We start from the raw sequence: 19,702 nt of genomic DNA, 5'->3' as shown, positions 1-19,702 counted from the left end.
TCAAACCCAGCAACTTGGCACACTGCTGAACTGCTCACTGGAAAGCCAAGGATATACCCAGTGGAGGTCTGGAAGCTTTTCTTCCAAAAAGCATCTCCTGCCCTAGACGAGGCTCTTGCGATGTTCGCCACCATGGTAAATCCAGTCTCACAATTTCACAAAACTGGTGTTTCCAGGTGTGAATTCTGTGCCAACTAAAATGATTTCTCCAATTCTAGGCCCCCAACAACAGCAACCCATCCTTGACACATGCTCTTGATGCTCTCGGAGAGGTGAAAATGCCAACTTCAGCCGGCACAACTGCAGAGTGAGCCTTGTCAAACGCTGGTTCCAGACAAACATTCGTCCATTTGCGGCCTCTCCATCCCCAACTTCCTATTCTGCCTTGCCACCAAGAACTTCAGCTGCCAGACCTATCAGACTGTGTAAGCAAATATGTGTGTATTGCTCCGCTGTGAACAAGACTGCAGATAGAGGAACCTGCACTTTGCAGTTGTTTGGATCTTAAAAGCCTTCTCTCAAATTTTAGCATCCAGGCATTCAGCAGCCAAAGGCCATTTATGGTCAGAGAAGGACAGCACGCAGTCTTCACGCATTTCATCAAACCATTCCTTTCAAGAAATGACTCATCAGGTAAAAAGAGGCGCTTAGGCTGAATTTGGCAAATCTTGATAGCATGTGGTAGCAATGCCCTGCCAAGTTTTGGTTTCTATCTTCGTCACAGATCCTGGCTGTGTCTCATCTATCAGAGGTAGTAAAGAGTGGCTAGAGGCAAACCTTGGCGGCTTCTCTGGTTTTGCAACCCTGCAGGATTTGGAACCTCAATTCCAACTTCTCCATTGTAAGTAGCAGCTGCAGTTGAGTATCTTCTCCCAAACTGATATGTCCTACCCATGTTTTTGCAATTACTGCTATTGGATTTCAAATTTGATTTCCTCCCGTAGGATGAATCGCTGTCAGTGCTCACTCCTACTCAGGTGGCACAGCTGACCTGAGTTTGGGGGCCTCCAATGACACAGACCAAATCGACCGTGTGTTCAAGCGACTTGAGGAGGGCAATGCTGGAAAATGTGGATGAATTCCTGACACAGCTGACAACAAATGGAAGGGTAGGCTACTCTTGGCATCATGGAAGGAGGATAATTTGGGCTTTTAAGCGAGCCCATTACGTACTCAGATATAATCTAAACCTCTACGTCAGTTGTAGTGGACGCATTCATATCAAACATTTGTTACATCCTTTCTAGCTTATTGTATGATAGCCTTGCAACATGTAAACTGTGTTGTGTTTAAATCCTCTCATGACGTAATTTGACAGGTCCGGATTTCCAACCGTGTGAGAGATCGCGTAAGAATAGGACCTTCAGCATCGTCAGTCCACATTTCCCACGCTTCTCACGTGTCGACTGGTTTGCTTGGTTCCATCTGAAACGGTTCCTGTCCTCCCAAGTTTCAATCCAATGATGCTCAAGAATGCAACCTCAAATATTAACGCACAAACTACCACGTGGTGGGAGTAGCATTTTATGAACAGCAAGACCCCATTGAACCAAAGTACAAAATGCTAACGAGGGCTGTTCTTTGCGAGTGTGAGTGGAATGTCCAAAGCATTCCCTGCAATGAAATCCACTAGACGACAAGGAATCGCAGAGGTTCTGCTGGGCTACCTGAAAAAATCTGCCAGTGTCATCAACCAGCCAGGTAGGGCTGAAGCTGAGCTGCACCATGTGGTTGCTTGTGGGGACTTGCCACGGACTGAAATTGTCAAAGTATAGCTGAAATTCTACGTATAAAAAACTGTCACTTGTTGTTTCACATGTATCAATGAAAATCATGCTTGCTAATGGTATACGCTAACATCCATCTATGTGCCTTTTAGCCTGCAGGCAGGAAATTCAGACTGATGCCGAGTGGCTTAATGTAAACTTTGGCCCATTTTCCCAATTCACGACATACTCTGACCTCAAATTCTTCAACATCTCGGGGTAAGTCATACATTTCACTACCTTAAAAGGAAAATGACACAAATATCTGTTACTCAACTAAATTATTTGAATATTGATTTCAATCAAACACAATGAACACAATGTACCTTTTTACCGTTTTAGAGAGAGTGGAGCTCAAATTATACCAATGCACTTTTCCGATTGTTGAGTGTATACAACCACAGCATTAGGACTATATATATTTTAATATTCATCCATGTTTTAATATTATGCATACATATATTTGGAACATTTCAGAAAACATAGTTTCATCATGGTATCAAAATGAATTGTATCCAAGTACATACAAAGAATGACAGGATGGCTATCTTGCTATTTTCCTTTGTGTGAGATTTTAGTTTTAAATTCTTCTTTTTTTTTTAAAACAGTATAGGTCTAATTTAGCTGATCTTCACAATTCAAATGTGTTGGAAACACAAACAAGAATGCACAAATGGAAAACTTCAGTTATAGAATTCATTTGCAAATGTCCATGTGTGGATCTGTAAGAATGTGTTATCAAGTATGCACAGCCCTAAAAGAGAGCTCTGTTTGGGTTCTTTGGGTTACAAAGATTAAGAGACAGGTTAAGAGTAGTAGTTGTCCACCACCTTATGGCGACTTCGCTGAACTGAATACAGTATATGTTGAATATGTTTTTGTCTTACATCCCTCTCTTAGGTGACAGTACTAGATTCTCTTTCTTCAAGCCAAAAAGCTGAATTACTTCTTGAACCAAACAACTTGTCAAATGAAACCCTTGTGAGACTTCTGTTTACAGAACACACTGCATCATCCAGTGTGGAAGACCTTGACACTTTCTTTGACAGATTTGTTAGTGGTGCTGCAGAGGTGTGTATCTCAAGTCACATTTACACTTTTCATTTTTTCACTAAAATTGAAAACAAACTGACAATTTTCTTCATTTTTGTTTTCTAGCAAAACCTGACAACCATTGAACCAAGAGTGCGTGACACCATCCTAAATCTGACATTAATTACACTTGGACCAAAACTATCCATGCTAAATGCTGAGGGAGTTAAGTTGTGGTTCCAAGTCTACCTACCTCTGTTCCTTCCAAGCATTGAGTCACACACATTTGGGATTATTCCAGGAAATATCAGCTGTGTATCCTATCAAGAAATGTGAGTTCTCCTATTCATTTTGACCATGTTTAAAGGAAATGGAAACAGAATGGAAACATTGTCTTACACGTTTTGGTGAGTGGAAGAATTTTTATTGTCTTTGCAGTGTCAAGGGGTGCGACAATGTTTTCCCGCAACTCTCTGTGAGGCAGACCAAACAGGTTTTCACCTTCATAATGGACTATCTTAGGAGACACTCTTCCTCAGGTAACTTAGATAGCATAATAACATAATATTACATTTGCTTGTGCTTCTGTACTGTAAGTGTGTATAAATTACTGTTTGGTATGAAATTTACATTTGAAAGATTCAATCTTTTCATTCCTAGGTCTCTCCTGTATTGACTCTGTAAATGATGACAGACGCTGGCTTAAAGACAACTTTGGTCGGTTCCGTGTGCATGCCTCCTACACAGATTTTCTGACTGTGAATAACAATTTCACTGGAGTAAGTGTTGCCCTATAGTCAGTTTTATATGGTAACATGCATATGTGTTATCATTGTTACCATGTGCTACTAAGATAATAACAATAATATAATAGGCTACTAACTGTAAAAAAATCTCCCAAATTTTACCATTTCTCTTTCTAACATCCTCTCTAAGCACCAAGGTGTATATTCTGCTGCTATATCATACATTATTTCATGATTAAATATATATATATATATATATCATAATAAGTATATATAGTACATATATGAACTGTGTACGCTTTGTACCCAACATATTGGAGTGTGTTTAAATTTTTTCCATCAAAGTCCAATAATTAGTTCACCAATTATTGGAAATTATGGGAGGTCCAGTGTTTCACCTAAGCGTACAGATGCCATTATAGATTCCACTGTTTGTGTGTTCACATACTGGAATATTGTTTGTCACTATAAGGTGGAGGTTGCAGATCTTCTCACTTTCAGTCAGCTGGCCCAGCTTGCAGGAACCCCATCACAGCTAAGAAGGAAGCAAGATGCAACAAAAATAATGACAGTCATCAACCCTGTTGAGTTTGGTGCTTTCTTCGACATAGTCTCACCAGCCATTCAGGTAAACATCTGCAATTTGCTAATTTATAGTTAACTTTGGTTGTTGCCCTCATTTTGTGTGATATCATACTTATTATTGCTTATTGTCTGCATCTAGTGAAAATCAATGCAGTCTAATTCAACACCTCTATTCAACGACTCAATAAATGCTACCTTCATTTAAGGTTATTGATGTTGCATTTGAGTACCAGCATCTCAGACCAAACCAAATGGGCACTGCAGCCCACAAACTCCATTGACAAAAACAGTAATTTTACCTCACAGGTAATCATAAAACATAATTCAAACTAGGGCTGCACGATATGGCCTATAACCAATATCTCGACATTTTTTAAGCTATATCGCAATACACAATATATATCTCGATATTTTTATTTCTCCTGTAAATCACTATGAATGTTAAATTCAACCCTTTGATGCAAAAAAAAAAATAACATCAGTATGATGATTCAAGTAGACCCATCTATTAGATTAGTAACGGCTGCGCTGCGTTTTAGCTGCTTCCTCTGCCCTGTGTCAACTCTGGCAGCGTAGCGAGCCGGCCGTATTCATGCGAGATCACACGAGAATCCTGGACGTACGCAAGACCCCGCTATAAACTGTGTATAAAGAAAACAACAACAACAAACAGCTGACTTTGCTTCTCCGACGTGGAGGAGATTATAAAAAGCATCTGTTGTGTCATAAATTATTGTGTGTTGTTCCACTTCAACAATTAGTCTCTCATCGTTCATGTTAAGACCCTTTGATTGATTGACTGTTCACCTGGTGCTACCTGTCATGACGTAATGTTGATGTGAAGTTGTGATAAGCTACATGAACTGCGTATTGTATTTTATTTTGAAAGGAAGTTTATTACGTTGATTCTGTGTCGGATTTTCTGTCTGGTGCGCAGTGCTCTGTTGAAAATTACAAGGTTTAGCAGTGGCTCGCGTCAAAAATAGAAATGCTACGGAGTGCGCCCTGTGTGAGTGCGCTCATTGATTAGACTGGCAGCTATCTACTCTGGTGACCATGGCGCGTACGCCTCCGGAGTGGGCCAGTGGCTCTTGTCTCTCCTTGCTTGATACAAAAAGTACGCATGCGTGCAGGCGATTTTTCTGGATGGGCGGGAAGTGTGCTGCGTGCTGTGAGGAGCACCAGGAGTGAGTGACAGGCAAAACTCCAGAGAATTAAATGCCGACGGCTTACGTGACAAGTACTCGATGGTCGCGATATAGTCATTTCATACATGTCACGTAGAACAAGCCGCGATATATCCAGTATATATATATTTGATATATCGCCCACCCCTAATTCAAACAGGAGAGAAACAAAATAAACCTCTTTTACATTACAAGGATTACAAAATGAAATTGAAGAATTTTCAATGACTTTTTATGCATTATTTCACTAAAAGAAAGTTTCATTTTTAAGCCTTTTTTTTTGTCAAGTTTAAATGGTTTGAGGGGTGCTAAATGTAGTAAAACAGGTCACAATTTCAGAAGTATTATGTCTGATTACATGTCATCAGACAATGCAGAAGGAAGCCCTTTTCAAGCTGCTTGTAAAATATTGAAATAGCAAGTCACTGGCTACACTCCCCATGAGCTTGTGGTACAAACGTTGACACTCCCCCGGTGCCCTGATTTCAGTCAGGTCAGCTCAGCTTACAAACTGAGCTACCATTAGCTTGCACAGCAGCTATAGCTTCCAGCAGTTCAGAAGTTTTAGAAAGGTGATAAATCAACCTCTGCTAATATTTCATCATGTTATAATAAACTGTTTTAAAAAGGAAAAAGTGCACTTGCTAACATCTTTTTTCTGGTTAACTTAAGTTAGCAAGTTAGGTAACCAGCTGCCATGTCAATGTAAACAGCTTTAAACTAACCTGCAAGTAAGAAGAATGGTCTCCTTCTTATTTCTCATCTTTAGCTTGTAAGCTAGTGAGGCCTGCTCAACGGGGTGACCTTGTCAGAGACTTAAAGCAATACATTTTAATTTATATAATGAGATAACTGATAAATAAATGGTAATATCATTATTATATGATAATTAACAATAACATGACCTTTTTACTTTCACGTAAACTATTGGATTTGGAGTTCAATCTCTTATTAATACTATATATTAAAATTCCAGAACCATCCAGCCAACTACACAGAAGAGGTGAAATCTGGCCTCCTCCAGGCAGTATTTGACAGAGGGAATCTGTCCTCTCGATCTATCAATGACACAGAGTTCCTGCTGTGGCTCAGAGTTCGACTGAGCCCTCTTCTGGTTAACCTCTCTCCCAGCCTGGTGACGCCTTTACTTGACATTGGGAAGAGCAGGAGTTGTAACAGCAGCCAAGAGATGTAGGAACTTCTCTGATGGTGGTCATGATCGTTGCAATGATATTCAGTTTTGAATTTCATCAGACTAATATTTATCTGAAATTTTTAGAATTACTTTGCTGGACACACTACACTTGACACTCAGCAACAACACCCAAAGGGAGATCTACCAAAGCACCCTCCTCTTCCTCCAAGGTTCGTGCAAGAAATACACATTTATGTAAAATGAAATTTGCTGTAAATTGATGTATTTCAGTATGTATATATATATTAATTTCTCTGACAATTATAATAATAATAATAATAATAATAATAATAGAGATTATTCTGTAAAAGAGCTCACAGTGACATGTGTTTGAAACAGGTCCAACACCCCTCAAATGTTATGGTGGTGGAAGCTTCTACATCTATCTGAGAAACACTTTCCTCAGCTTTGGCTTTCCAGATTTGTCCATGTTCACGTCTCTTCTGCCACAGACACGCGAGTCAGAGGTAATGTATAACAATAACTTAAGCCTTTTAAAATAGAATTCCCATACAGATGCAATGGGTGAAATAAACAAGAGGTTGAGGAGAGAAGAGTTACAACCTGGTGATAGCTATAATGCAAATGCCAATAGATGTTGGGCTGTTCCAGCAGTAAAGTCAACATATTTTTCTGTATACTGTAATTTTTACTATTTTTATCTTTCAGCTCTTAAGTACCATCAGCACCTCAGAGTTGCGTCAGTTCCTCAGTCAACCCAATGTGATTGGCAATGGTTCTGACATCTGTGTCATCTTCAACAACTACAACAACACGCCTGTCTTCCTGGAAACAGTATGCTTTCTGAATGTTGCCATATATGTACAGTATATGTTGACATGATTTGATGAACAGTCTAAAATGACAGATTTTTCACCCATGTCACATTAGGAGGATGTTCCAGATGATGTTAAGAAAGTGACCCTCCCCTGTGTTTGGCCTCTGGCACTGAGCAGCAATAGCAAACCTGAGGTTAATTCCTGGTTTGACCTACGATTGAGGAATTATCTTAGATTCCTCAGCAAGAGTCTCATTAGCTCCAACGAAGTGCAAAATGCTTCATGTCTCGCCTTCCAGAAACTGTAAGTCCCTATTTCATAGTGTCAGAAAGCTAAATGACAACAGAACTGTCATTGGTGGATAATTTACAATTTCCCATTGTCTTTCTTTCAATAGGGTCTCTGTAATGGGGAATAACTTCACATACAACAGCTCTGAGTTTGGGCAGGGTGATGTGTACACCACCATCAAGACCTACTTGGGAACTGGTAAGATGCATTTTTGCACAATGGATCAAAATTCAAGGATTTCAGTTTTTACCAATCCAGTCATCATGTTTTATAGCAAAGGATCTAATACTCACATGCTGAGCCTTACTTTCTGCACACAGCTGAGTATATTTCTCGCGCTTGCTTGAGTTTCTTTTGACATAAGTGTCCACCTGTACAGAATAAGTTGTGTGATACTTCCAACAACTAACTTGGACTGACAAGACAACTGGTTTCTTATATAAAGTCAAGGGATGGTCCTGAGTTAACAAGCCGGCAATAAATAGTATTGCCGGCTTGTTATATATACTGAATGGAAACAATAATTATTAGGGATGCACCGAAAATTCGGCCACCGAAAATGTTCGGCCGAAAATGGCCCAAAAGTGCATTTTGGCTTTCGGTGAAGTGGCCGAATAGTAAGGCCGAATAGTGGCATGACGCAATTGATGCAATGAAACAACGATCTGGCCAGGGTTGCTGATTCTTTTCTCATTCACACACAATAAACCCACGATGCAGGATATAGGAAAAACACAGGCAAGAAATGCATCATACACTGCTCTTTAGCAGAGCTATATACTTCTCTCTACATTATGGCGTCTCACACATGCGAGGTGCGTTCAGTGACCGTCGGAATGACTATGATGTGTTCATGAACGTGGGAAAAATGGAAATTCACTGTAAATATAATAAAACTAAATAGTATTTCTTTCAAGAACAAATTAACAGTGATTAAAACAACATGGGCTTTCTAACAGTATAAATAAAATAATAATTATTCGGTATTCGGCCAACCATTTAATTTTTATTCAGTTTCGGTTTCGACCGAAAATTTTCATTTCGGTTCATCCCTAATAATTATATGGTGGTACCAATCATTTGTACATGCGCAAACACATACACAAAGGAAAACAGTCCCTTCAACTAAAATGAACCCAAGATTTCAGGAAAATAAAGTTATTAACCCCTATTTATCTCGTTTGGATTCAATACAACCTATTTAAGTTGAGGTATAATTTTGTACCTATGTTTCTTATATCGGTTGTTTAGTCTCTGGTATCTCCTTTAAGTTCTCATTTGATCTCAGTTAGGCCTATTTTTGAGTTTAGTTCTATTTTTCTACTTTCTCTTTAGTTTGCTTAACCAGCTCAACCTTACTCACTTTACACAACCCATTCGCGTAATACCAATTTGGCACACAATAAGGGAAAAGGGAATACATAAAGAAACGCAGTTCAATAAAATATCCAAACCAACTCAATTGTCAGATTTCACAGAATAATACCTATAAGATCACCAGTCCTTTAGTTAAGTCCTTTCTCAGTCCAAATGAAATTCACTGTGTGTCTCTGCAAAACCTGTTTTGTCCTCCCACGATCCACGAGCGTCAGAATCAGTGTCTTTACCCGCAGCGTGCAGGTGAGTTTTGCAGAACAGGTGATAGTCTGAGTGTCTCTCCTATGGGTGGCTCGCCATCTTCTTTCCACAGCGATCCCAACTAAAAAACCTGGCCTGCCATACAACAAGGCAACGCACAACAGGCATTTTAGCTTCACATATATCAGAAGAATAAATTAAAATAAAATCCTAGCACTGAAATACATCGATCTAAATCCAAACCGTGACCTGAAATGGCTGCTCGGCCCTCGCTTTTACTCCGCTACGAGCAACTTGACCGTGTACATGCTCCCTTTTAGCTTTTAGCTACACATTTCACCGTTAAAAACACAAAATACACAGCTTAAAACCAGTTCAGACTGCATTAGCTTAGTTGCTAGTAATATCGTCTTCACATTGAGCTTATACAACAAAGGAATAACCTGCTAATACACACGCAAAAAAAAAATAGCTTTTTGACTCACCAAATCCTCAGTTAAAACTCAAATAAAACAAAATCCAGCGCAGACAGCAAGTGAAATATCTTCCCAAAAATTGTAGAAAGACGAGATATAAAACTCAAAACACCTTCTTTTACTCTGATTTACTTCGTCTTTTTCTCTCGGGTTTTGACTTTTTTTCCGTCTACCATTTCTAACATTCAGCTTTTGCTCTAATTATTCTCTCTCTCTCTCTCTCTCTCTCCAACAAGCAGTGCTGGAGTTACCTTATTGGCTGTTACCGGGGCACTTGTTAAAGGAGCAATACACACAAAAATAATGATAAAAAGGACTATTTTTAAGGCTTCTTATTACCTTAAACACAATTGTTATTTTATTTGCTTACATTTAGTATCAACCTAGGCTTCTATTAGTTTATTATCATATTCACCTGGGTTACACCTGCATTAGTAAATGCATGCTTTTATAATTAAGTGACATGGATACTATATATACAGTATATTATTAAACACCAGTTAGTATTGTGATTGTAAACCTGTTAGCGGTTGGCTGAAAGCACCACTGTGCAGGACTGTTAGAGTGGCTGTAGACTCCTGATTATTATTACATTATTAGTTAATTTGTTTACAAAGTTCTGTCTTTTCCCTGTGTCCACAGGCTCTGGAACCAGATGCTACAATGCCAGTGATGCAGAACTCAGTTCTACTGCCTGGTTTGTCAATTACATCGGTAGCTTTGTAACCTTTGTCACTCTGGATGATTTCACCTCCTTCGTCTCCACCAGTGAAGTATGTCCGGATTTCAGTTCTTGAAATTGAACAAAATGTGGAAGTTTTAAAGTATAGACTAGCCATAATTAGTTTCTTTACTTTTTAAGATTAACGTGTTCTTGGTGGACCAAGCAAACATGGAGCTCTTTAACAACACAGCAATCCCAGAAAATGTAACCAACTATTACATCTCACAACTTTTCCAATTCAACCCAAGCTTCAGCCCTTTGAAGTGAGTACATTGACAAAAAAATATATGTAATTGTGCCATATATATATATATATATATATTATGGCATGCCGTTCAGGAAATTAAACCTTTGAATATATTGAATGAAGTCTGAATATATGGAATGAAACCTTGAATATATGAAGAAACTCTGAATCTATATATATTATATTAGGGCTGTCAACGATTAAAAAAATTAACTAATTAATCGCAAAAATTTCTGTAATTAATGCGATTATCGCGATTAATCTATCAATAAATGTATCAATAAATTAATGCATTTTTCTGAGACTGAAGCTTATAATGAATATTTATTTATGTAAAATGATCATTAATGTAGAATAAACAGAGGAAAGTATATTTAAATTCATTAATTTTATTGGCTTACGGTGCACATATGCACAGTGCAAATAAAAAAAGCCCGAATGAGGAAATATACTGACGAGTGCCACACTCCTGTAGTGTAGACTGGGTGCTTTGCTTTGGGTGATATGTTAAAGTCCTGTTACTTCTGTGGAATTTAAATTTGGCTTTGCAAACTGTGCAAATTGCCTTGTTTTTGTCCAACGAGCCATCGGCACACTTTTTAAAATGAAATGTTCCCCCTAAAAGTTCGTCCCACCATCTTTCCGCCATAGACTCTCCTTTAGTTAGGATAGATCATAGACATATAGACATAGATGCCTCACTGAGCAGGTTGGTCCGTTGCTGCGTCGTTAGCGTGTCCGGCCTATTGGATGTGGCAGATCTGCCTGTAAACTAATACAAGCAGGGCCGGTTTTAGCTATGGGCAATGTGGGCGACCGGGCAGTGCGCAGTCTCCGTAAGGGCTTTAAGTTAATGCCTCTTATACACCCGTTCACACAAACACACTAATATATCTGGGAAACAAAGCTCTACTTTGCCACATCCAAAATGGCGGCCGCCACCGGAAGTAAACAAAACGCTTTAATTGCGTTAATTTTTTTTAACGCGTTAATTCTTTAAAATTAATCGACAAAATTAACGCGTTAATTTTGACAGCACTAATATATATATATATATATAATTTAGTTAGTAAATGTTCATCATGCTGTTCATAAAGATTTCTGTTGAAGAGACCATTTCTGCTGGTATTTTAGTGTTATATGAATTTGTTCTCATCTAGGCTTCCAGGCTCTTTCCTTTGCTCTTCTGAGGTCCCAAGTGTGGCATATTCTTCTGTGAATGAAAATGATACCATCCTCATCTTGAATGAGCTAAAGAAATTCTGCAATGGAACAGCAGACCCTGAGGTACGAGCTCCAGATGCTGTTACAGAGAAACATTTTTATCGCTTTTTTATGGATGAAAACACAAAAACAAAAATGCACTCTTCACTGAATTTGGCCTTTTAACTGTGGGTTTTTAAATTGTTAAAAAGATCATTTTTGTTGCATATTCTTAATCCTTTCAGTCATGGCATTAAAGTTACTGTTATTTGCTGTAGACTGTTTCATTGAATTTTGTGACAGGCTTGGTTTAAGTTTTGGGGCTCTGTGAAGTGTTCAGTTTTGAATTACATGGTCTGCCGAGGCAGCTTTACAGTGTCTTAGTGGAGACTGTAAGTAAGTAAGTAAGAATTAGACGTGATTTTTCCCATCTTTCAACCAGTTTATTGTAGAATCTGATCCATTCTGTCATGACCCTAAATGGAAATAAATTTAGTTAAAGATAGGTGAAATGAGGTAAAGATTTATAACAACTAGTAAGGTTTTGTGGTTGTACAAAAAAAATGAAAAACAAAAAAACAATATAAAAAAAACTATTGTGCACCTGAATCTCTTCTAAAATGTCCATAGTTGATTTTTTTTATAAGAAGGTCTATTTTATTCTATAGGTATCTGCTGCTCTGGCATCCAACATCAAGACAATTACACCAGAGACGTTTGTGACCCTGGGCAGTGCCAGCGCTGGTCTGACCAGCAGCCAGATCACTTCAGCTCGCCCATCTGTGCTGGTTTCTTCTTTGTCCATACTAGGTTCAGTCAGCACCTGGAGCCCAGAGCAGGCCAACACCATCATCCAAATCATTATTGCCTCAGGCTTCCAGGTAAAGGCTTTACTGTCCACTTAACATGGCTGATAATCATCTAATGATAAACATTTCGCTTCCCAACAGTGTTCCATATTTGATTGAGTATGGTTTTATTTAATATAAATATCATTGAAGTACACTGTATAAGACTTTTTGATGAATGCAAATGTGCTAAACAGATCAACAGCGCATCCTCCCTGGAATCCGTGGGCACACTTGTTGCTGGAGTTCCTTCAGAGACAATAAAACAAATGCCGACTTCTGCGCTTCTCAACGCCTCCCAGAGCAGCACCTTTGTTTCCAACATGCTGCAAGCCCCAACCGTCGTCCAACAAACCTTTGTCAATAAGGTACAAAATTAACTTGCGATTCTACCACAACATTACAGCCACAATGCTCAAGTCAACATCTTTAGGGACATTGTGAGGTGTTATTAAAAAACATCTGTCTTGGGGTATTATGGATAAACAACAACAAACAAAACAACATGATATTAGCATTTAAACCTGTGTCACCAGGGGACATTGCTGATCCAAGATTAAAATGAAAAGACATACTAGCATACCTTGTGTACTGTATTATTATGCGGAGTACATACAGGTAAACAGGGGTGTAATCTTCACTTCTTAAAATCCTGTTTATGCTGATGCCACCAAGCTCTACAAATGCCTTTCAGGGTGAACTCCACTATTCTCTGTAAATGTGTAATTTTAATATTGTACTAAAAAAAGACACAATTAAACATCAGTTAAAGCTAGGAAAAAGTATATTAGGGATACTTAAATTGTATTTCAGCAGTTAAACTTTGCAGATTTGAATTAATTTATGTTTTGTTTGTTTTTTAGAGTTAAAGATACTTTAAAGAATACATCATTTAGTCTCTATTTATTTATTTACAGTTTTTCAGTTGGCACTACATTGCGACGACTTATATTACATACATTGTTAGAATTTCACAGAATAGAATACACATTTTCTATGTATTCACTTACACAGATATGTTAAGATGACTTCTTATCTTGATTTAAACTCTCTTTCATTCCTTGATAGATTATTTCTGTGAGCTCAAGTCCAGCTGCAGTGGTTCTGAATGTCCCTGATGCTATTGCAACTGAGATCCCACCATCCCGACTGGTATTCACTGAGACTGACACTGTGGACTTCACTGTGATTAATAAAAAGAAATTCACAGGAGATCAGGTTAGTATGTGGCTAAACACATAGAATAGTTATTTGAGAATTTTTGAAGTCAAGTCACAGACAGTGCCAGAAATGACATTCAGTGTTAGTATATTTATTGTACCTTTATGTTAAAGTCTAATCCAGGGTCAATATGATGTCAATATTATTCAAAACACACACAGCCAACAGGAACTGTTCTCAAGGTTGTCTGTTTTTACCTAAGGTTCTCAGTCTGGCCTGTTTTGAAATATCAACACTTATCAGTCACACCAAAATTTAGTTGTAGCTTATATTGCTTTGTCTGTTCTTCTAGGCCACCATGTTTTTTGAGAAACTGACTGACACAGACTTTGACATCGAGCAGTAAGTGAAAAAGGCCCAAAACTATTTTTTTATTATTCTTTAACTTTATAAGTTTTTTGACAGCCTATTAAATTTCTTTGTGGTTTTTCCTTATCCCCCACAGGCTTTCTCCTTCTGTGCTGCAAGGCTTCACTTGCACATCAGTCCGGAAAATGTCAAAAAAGAGGATCAGGAGTTGCATTCGTGCCAGCAGGCCAAGGAGACGCAGGACCAAGGTGGTGCTGAAGGAAACACAGGTATATTTAAATTAAATCTACCTAAAACTAAACTTAATTAGATTAATATTTATGTGAAGCTGATAAGTAGGATAAGTTGAATAAATAATACCAGAGTCATAAATGTAATAACTGAATGACGATGATGTGTCAAGGACTCCTTACTTATACATTTAGTGTCTTTGCACTATAATTTTCTCCAGCTGACTTGCATGTACAACCTGCTCAATGGAAACCTCACCCAGAACTTCACAGATTATCCCTCAGACATGCTTCTCTACTTCAAGTGAGTCTGTCTCTGAGCATTTATTGTACTGACCCCTTATATGCCACTGGCATAAAAAAAACATTTAGTTGCCTTATTTATTTTCTTTTTTTCTTTTTAATGTCTATTACAGCAAAAAAGATGTCAAAAGAGCCAATTGCAGATCCTACTTTACCGCAGTGGGTGCTGCAGACTTCTCTGTGGCCTCCAGCATTTTGAAAAAGGACTCACTTTTACTTAGTGAAGCCAGATCCTGCTTGGTAAGTGCTATTGAAATTAGTTTGTTGAATCATCACTATATAGCATTAGTGAGAAATATGTAGATGCACATATAGCATTTTATATAGGTGTATCTAAAAGTTTCATTACGTGGTGCAGTTTTAAACTAAATACTGTGTTTTGCGTTTGTTTAGGGAATAAGTGGTGTGAATCTGAGCAGAAACAATTTGGATGTGCTGGGGAACATGGCCTGCACTCTGGACAGCTCTTACATCCAGAGCTCTGATCCTGTCATTTTGGAAAAACTCAAAGCCTGCAAGGGCTTCTCTGACAGCCAGGTGGCTGCCATGGAGACGCTGCTGCTGTCTGGGAAAACAAAATACGGGTATGGAAATATGATCAAATTAAGAGACAATCGGGCTGCAACTTAAAGGATAACACTGGTGTTATATATACAGTATATTCTTCTTATTGTCATGAAAAGACTAAAACCAGCAATGAACTGATCCTGCTAACACGTACTATCAATGTATTTAAAATCTGATCTTAATTCCTAAATCTCAATTTTCTGTTACACTGTTTGCAACTTTATTACCACAAACACACCCTAGGCACAACATCTTGCTGCAGTAAACACTACATTTGATACCCACAACTAAATGCTAAAAATAGTAACCCCTGCAAATGCATTTTTCTACTGTTCAAACAACATTTGTTTGCTAAACTACAGCGCACAGCCCTTTTCAGAAATTAAATATATTATTTCAGAACTGAAACTATATATATGTGACCCATTTTTAAGAATTACTTCCTCAGCAGGAATAAAGAAGACGAGCACCACAGATAGATCTAGGGTGCTGAGAGGCAGACAGACGCAGTGTTTTGTTTGTTTTTTCATAGGATTATTAGGAACAAGAAAAAAATAACACCAGCCTTATCCTTTAACTGCATCAGATACAACACTGTATTATTGACAAATCATTACTACTGTTATCTAGAGCCAAAGAGACTGAATGAATATATTATTCTGCTTTCAGGACTTCCACCACCTGGAACACGCAAACACTGGAAGACCTTGGGATCCTACCTTTATATTTCACAAGAAACATCTGGGGGAAGTTCAAAACTGTATGTGTTTTACTTTTCCAATTTTAAAAGTCCAATAATATTCATTTAATGTCATGATTTTAAAGTACCTTGTAAGAGACACATCATATCTATTTCCCACGTTGTGTTGAAAAGCCATTTCTACTATGTTTGTTTGCAGTCAACAAAGAGAAAGTTCCTTAAGAGCTTCATGTCCCAAATGAGGAAAAGAAAGACGAACAAGAAAAAGCTCAAGAGGCTCTTTAAACAACTCGGTGCTTCCAAGACAAAACGAGGAGCAGGTAAAAAAGAAAGAGGCAGAGAGTCATAGGAATGATATAAAGTGATCAACGTGTGTGTTTAACTTGAATTATTATTTTATTTTCATTATTTTCAAGGATGCACTGTGGGTAATATCACCCAGGTGACAGTTAGTGACGCTTCCTTCCCCTTCGGCTACGACCAGACACAATTTGATCTCTGCCTGGATACACCTGTACTGAAGGACAATCTCTATTCCATCTGTGAGAAAGTAGATGACGATGACTTTCAGAAAATCATTCTTAAGAAACTCAACCAGGTAATTTTAGCATTATTAGGAAAATATGGTGGTATCATTTTGTTTTACATTAAATAACTTATATTTGAATACACTTATGTTACTCTACATTCTGTGTTCTACCAGGCGTATCCATCGGGTGTTTCTGATGAGAACGTTCAGCTACTCGGTTCAGTGTCTCGTGTGGCGTCTCTTGATGACATCTCAAGGTGGAACATCACCAAAATTGACACCCTGGCAGCACTCATGAAATCTGAAGATGGATCATGGGAGGCAGAAAAGGTAAAAAACAGAAGAATAACAAAACATCAGATTTTGAATCTTAAAATATGTTATACATATTATTATGAAAGATACTTTGCTGAGTTAAAGAGTTTTCTTACTTGTTGTTCAGAGCAAAGTAATCATCACCAAGTATCTGAATACTTCTGGGAACTCCCTGGGCAGCACTGAGCTGAACATTATTGACTCCGACCTGTGCTCATTAGACACAAGTACACTGAAGAACATCACCCCAGACAGCATGAGGTGGGTGGTAGCATGTAGCTCAAGTATGCCTAATCATGACCACTGTGAGAGATGATGTGGACTTGACACTGTATGTTACTTTTGTCTTGCACCTTGTCAGCAATGCCAAACCTCTGAATGTGGCGTCATGTTCATCTGAGAAGAAGAAAATCTTGTATGAGATCAGTAACACTTCCTTCAGCTCACAAAGTTCCACTGCCTATTACAATTTAATGAAGACCTACCTCGGTAAGCACACATATTGCCTATCCGGATGTTTCTCTTTGTTTCATAAAACTCCTCTCTAATTTCCTGGTTTCCTTTATATTCTGATAGGTGGAGCTCCTCGGTCAGACGTACTAACTCTGTCAACCCAAAACATCAACATGGACATAGACACTTTCCAGAGTCTGGATCCTAACGTGATCGCTGTAAGGATACTTGATACTAATACTTGATAACACAAACGGATTTTTATCAACTGTTTAGTTGTTATATAAGTTGAATATACTGCAGCTTAATGAGGCAGATGTTGTAATGGTTTCAAGAGTGTTGAACGGATAAAAAAACAAAGGATTAGTAGATAATACTAGATAAGTTTGACATTTAAGGAAATACGTATCATTGCTTTCTTGCCAATGTAGAAGAGAAGATCTATACTTAATATACCTTCAACATAAGGCTACACAGCCAAGCCTAAGATAGCCACCACTAAAGTTCACTAATTAACATGTTTTATATCTTTTATTTCATCTGTACAAAACTCTTTAGGCTAAACAGCTTTTGGCTGTAACCTTAATATTGAACAGACTTGTGGTATCGATCTTCTGTCTATTTATCTATTCTGTAGTGCTTGTGATAAGCAGAAACCTATCACTGGCAGGTAATTAATTTGAGATGGTTAGTGACAAATATGAAGAATATGTGGTCAGTTTATATTTGTCACAAAGTTTGGCTTCTGTCTTCAAAATGAACACAGGCTGCAAGAGAAATCCCAAAATACAGTATGTGATCTTATGTAATTTGTCATGATGTCTGGTTAGCTGTAAGTGTTTAAGTCTGTACCAGAAGCGTCTCTAGGAAAAGAATCAGTATGCTCACTGTTTCATTTGAAATGTTCAGGATTTGACAGTTACTGATGTACGAGGCCTCCTGGGTGACCAGCTACAAGATCTGAAGCTGTTTGAGAATGATACCATAATTCAAGACTGGACAAACAGGCAGGTTCAGTCAGACCTGGACACCCTCGGTCTGGGCCTTGTCACCAACAGAACCGACTCAACAACTGTGCCACCTACCTCACCAATGCAGGGTAAGAATACATTCAGTTGGTATTTATAGCAAAACTGTTAGATGGAGGAAAAAGCTCTACAACTGTCTGCTTTATATCAAACTTTCTGTTTTAAAAAACAATTTGTGAACACCTGCAAAATCCCCTAAAGTTTGGCCAAAATACTTACTTACAGTACACTTATCAATACTAGAAACCAAGTAAAAAGGACTAAACAAATAGCATGATAATAAATTGTAGCTCACAAGAACCTATTAGCTCCCACTCTGAACAAAAAGTGTCTCCTTTGTTCTGTTATTCTGTTCTGTCTTTGCTCGCGGAGTGTTAAGGTCCTCGGGTTGCACCATGTGCTTTTTCCACAAGAGGGCACAAGTGTGCCACAATCTTTGTCTGAATATTTTGCCAAATATCATGGCAATGTCATGACCATACACCTTATACGTCAATTCATTGTTAATTTTAGTATATTTGCATCCAGTTAATGCTTTACAGCAGATGAAGTAACTGCTGGGTGTTGACTGATTTTACTATGAATGTCATCCACAGGAAACACCAGCAGCTTAAATACGACCGCGATCACTACAGTGATGATAACACAGGGTGAGCAACTACAACTAATTTACAATAAAAAATCTGATGTTTTTTCTTTAAGTTTTTAAACCATGTGAATAATGACAAGAACTGTTGGAAAATAATACGTCAGTCTAAATGTATGTTTTTTTGCTTTGATTTCTAGTTAACGCCACAAGTGGATGCATAGGGCTTGCAAAACACCCATCAGTCATATTCCTGACTGTCCTGCTGACAACTGTGCTGCAAATATTACTACAACCAGCCTAAAGACATTTACAACTTTAGCAACCTAATCAATAATCAGCAATTATTCCCTTCTTAGAAATTTGATTTATTCATATTGCTATTTATTCACAGCTTAAAAATGCATAATTGCAACAGAATCTTAATATCTGCTTGACTGTAGAGAACTATATGTCATTTAACAATCACAAGAACCAAAATAATTTTTTTAACTTTTTAAGTGGTGATCTGGGATTTTATCTGGAATTTCTACATATAGGTATTTTGAAATTAAGTACTGATAATAATAACATTTATGTTCATCATTTTTTGAAGCAAAAGGCTACAACATAAATGCCTCAAATTCATTGTATTATCTATGTATGATCAATTATGTTATAATTTAAACTGTATTGCTATTCCTTAAATTAATAAACGCATACTAATACATATCTGATGCTTGTGTTTCTTTCCCTTGGAGCAGATTAAATCTACTTCAGTCAAATCGAACACCACACTCTTGAATAGTGTGCATTGAAAAACGC

The 19,702-nt window shown here is 37.9% G+C and overlaps 1 protein-coding gene and 1 long non-coding RNA gene across 3 annotated transcripts; both read left to right on the top strand.

Moving 5' to 3' along the window:
* Window positions 1–369: 369 nt before the first annotated feature.
* Window positions 370–815, top strand: LOC104934647 (uncharacterized). The gene is made up of 3 exons (XR_003461648.1): window positions 370–425; window positions 530–633; window positions 725–815. It is a non-coding gene; the product is annotated as an uncharacterized LOC104934647 (long non-coding RNA).
* Window positions 816–1,632: 817 nt separating this feature from the next.
* Window positions 1,633–19,587, top strand: LOC109140224 (mesothelin-like protein). 2 transcript variants are annotated; one of them, XM_027274602.1, is made up of 34 exons: window positions 1,633–1,701; window positions 1,880–1,985; window positions 2,667–2,837; window positions 2,925–3,130; window positions 3,237–3,337; window positions 3,459–3,577; window positions 4,017–4,172; window positions 6,293–6,507; window positions 6,596–6,681; window positions 6,851–6,978; window positions 7,181–7,306; window positions 7,403–7,593; window positions 7,688–7,779; window positions 10,278–10,408; window positions 10,498–10,622; window positions 11,767–11,893; window positions 12,478–12,690; window positions 12,855–13,025; window positions 13,726–13,875; window positions 14,171–14,220; window positions 14,324–14,456; window positions 14,639–14,721; window positions 14,834–14,960; window positions 15,114–15,304; window positions 15,957–16,047; window positions 16,187–16,307; window positions 16,404–16,585; window positions 16,691–16,846; window positions 16,959–17,092; window positions 17,193–17,320; window positions 17,408–17,502; window positions 18,194–18,383; window positions 18,909–18,962; window positions 19,099–19,587. In XM_027274602.1, the coding sequence occupies exons 4-34, from the start codon at window positions 3,006–3,008 to the stop codon at window positions 19,200–19,202; spliced, it is 4,095 nt and encodes a 1,364-aa protein (XP_027130403.1). In that variant the 5' UTR covers window positions 1,633–1,701; window positions 1,880–1,985; window positions 2,667–2,837; window positions 2,925–3,005; the 3' UTR covers window positions 19,203–19,587. The 2 variants fall into 2 exon arrangements, with proteins under 2 accessions (XP_027130403.1, XP_027130404.1); XM_027274603.1 differs by lacking the exons at window positions 1,633–1,701; window positions 1,880–1,985; window positions 2,667–2,837; ... (2 more) ...; window positions 3,459–3,577; window positions 6,293–6,507 and having other exon boundaries at window positions 4,134–4,172.
* Window positions 19,588–19,702: the final 115 nt, after the last annotated feature.

This window comes from Larimichthys crocea, chromosome XXIV (assembly GCF_000972845.2).
Source record: "Larimichthys crocea isolate SSNF chromosome XXIV, L_crocea_2.0, whole genome shotgun sequence".
Lineage (NCBI taxonomy): Eukaryota > Metazoa > Chordata > Actinopteri > Sciaenidae > Larimichthys > Larimichthys crocea.
This window is presented reverse-complemented; position numbering and strand designations above follow the sequence as displayed.

What these genes read in the sequence shown, in the direction of transcription:
- LOC109140224 (XM_027274602.1), top strand. Translation starts at nt 3,006, where the DNA reads ATGCTAAATGCTGAGGGAGTTAAGTTGTGGTTCCAAGTCTACCTACCT. An exon ending in CACAGACACGCGAGTCAGAG is followed by an intron (nt 6,979 to 7,180) that starts GTAATGTATAAC and finishes TTTATCTTTCAG; the next exon opens with CTCTTAAGTACCATCAGCAC. An exon ending in GACATGCTTCTCTACTTCAA is followed by an intron (nt 14,722 to 14,833) that starts GTGAGTCTGTCT and finishes TGTCTATTACAG; the next exon opens with CAAAAAAGATGTCAAAAGAG.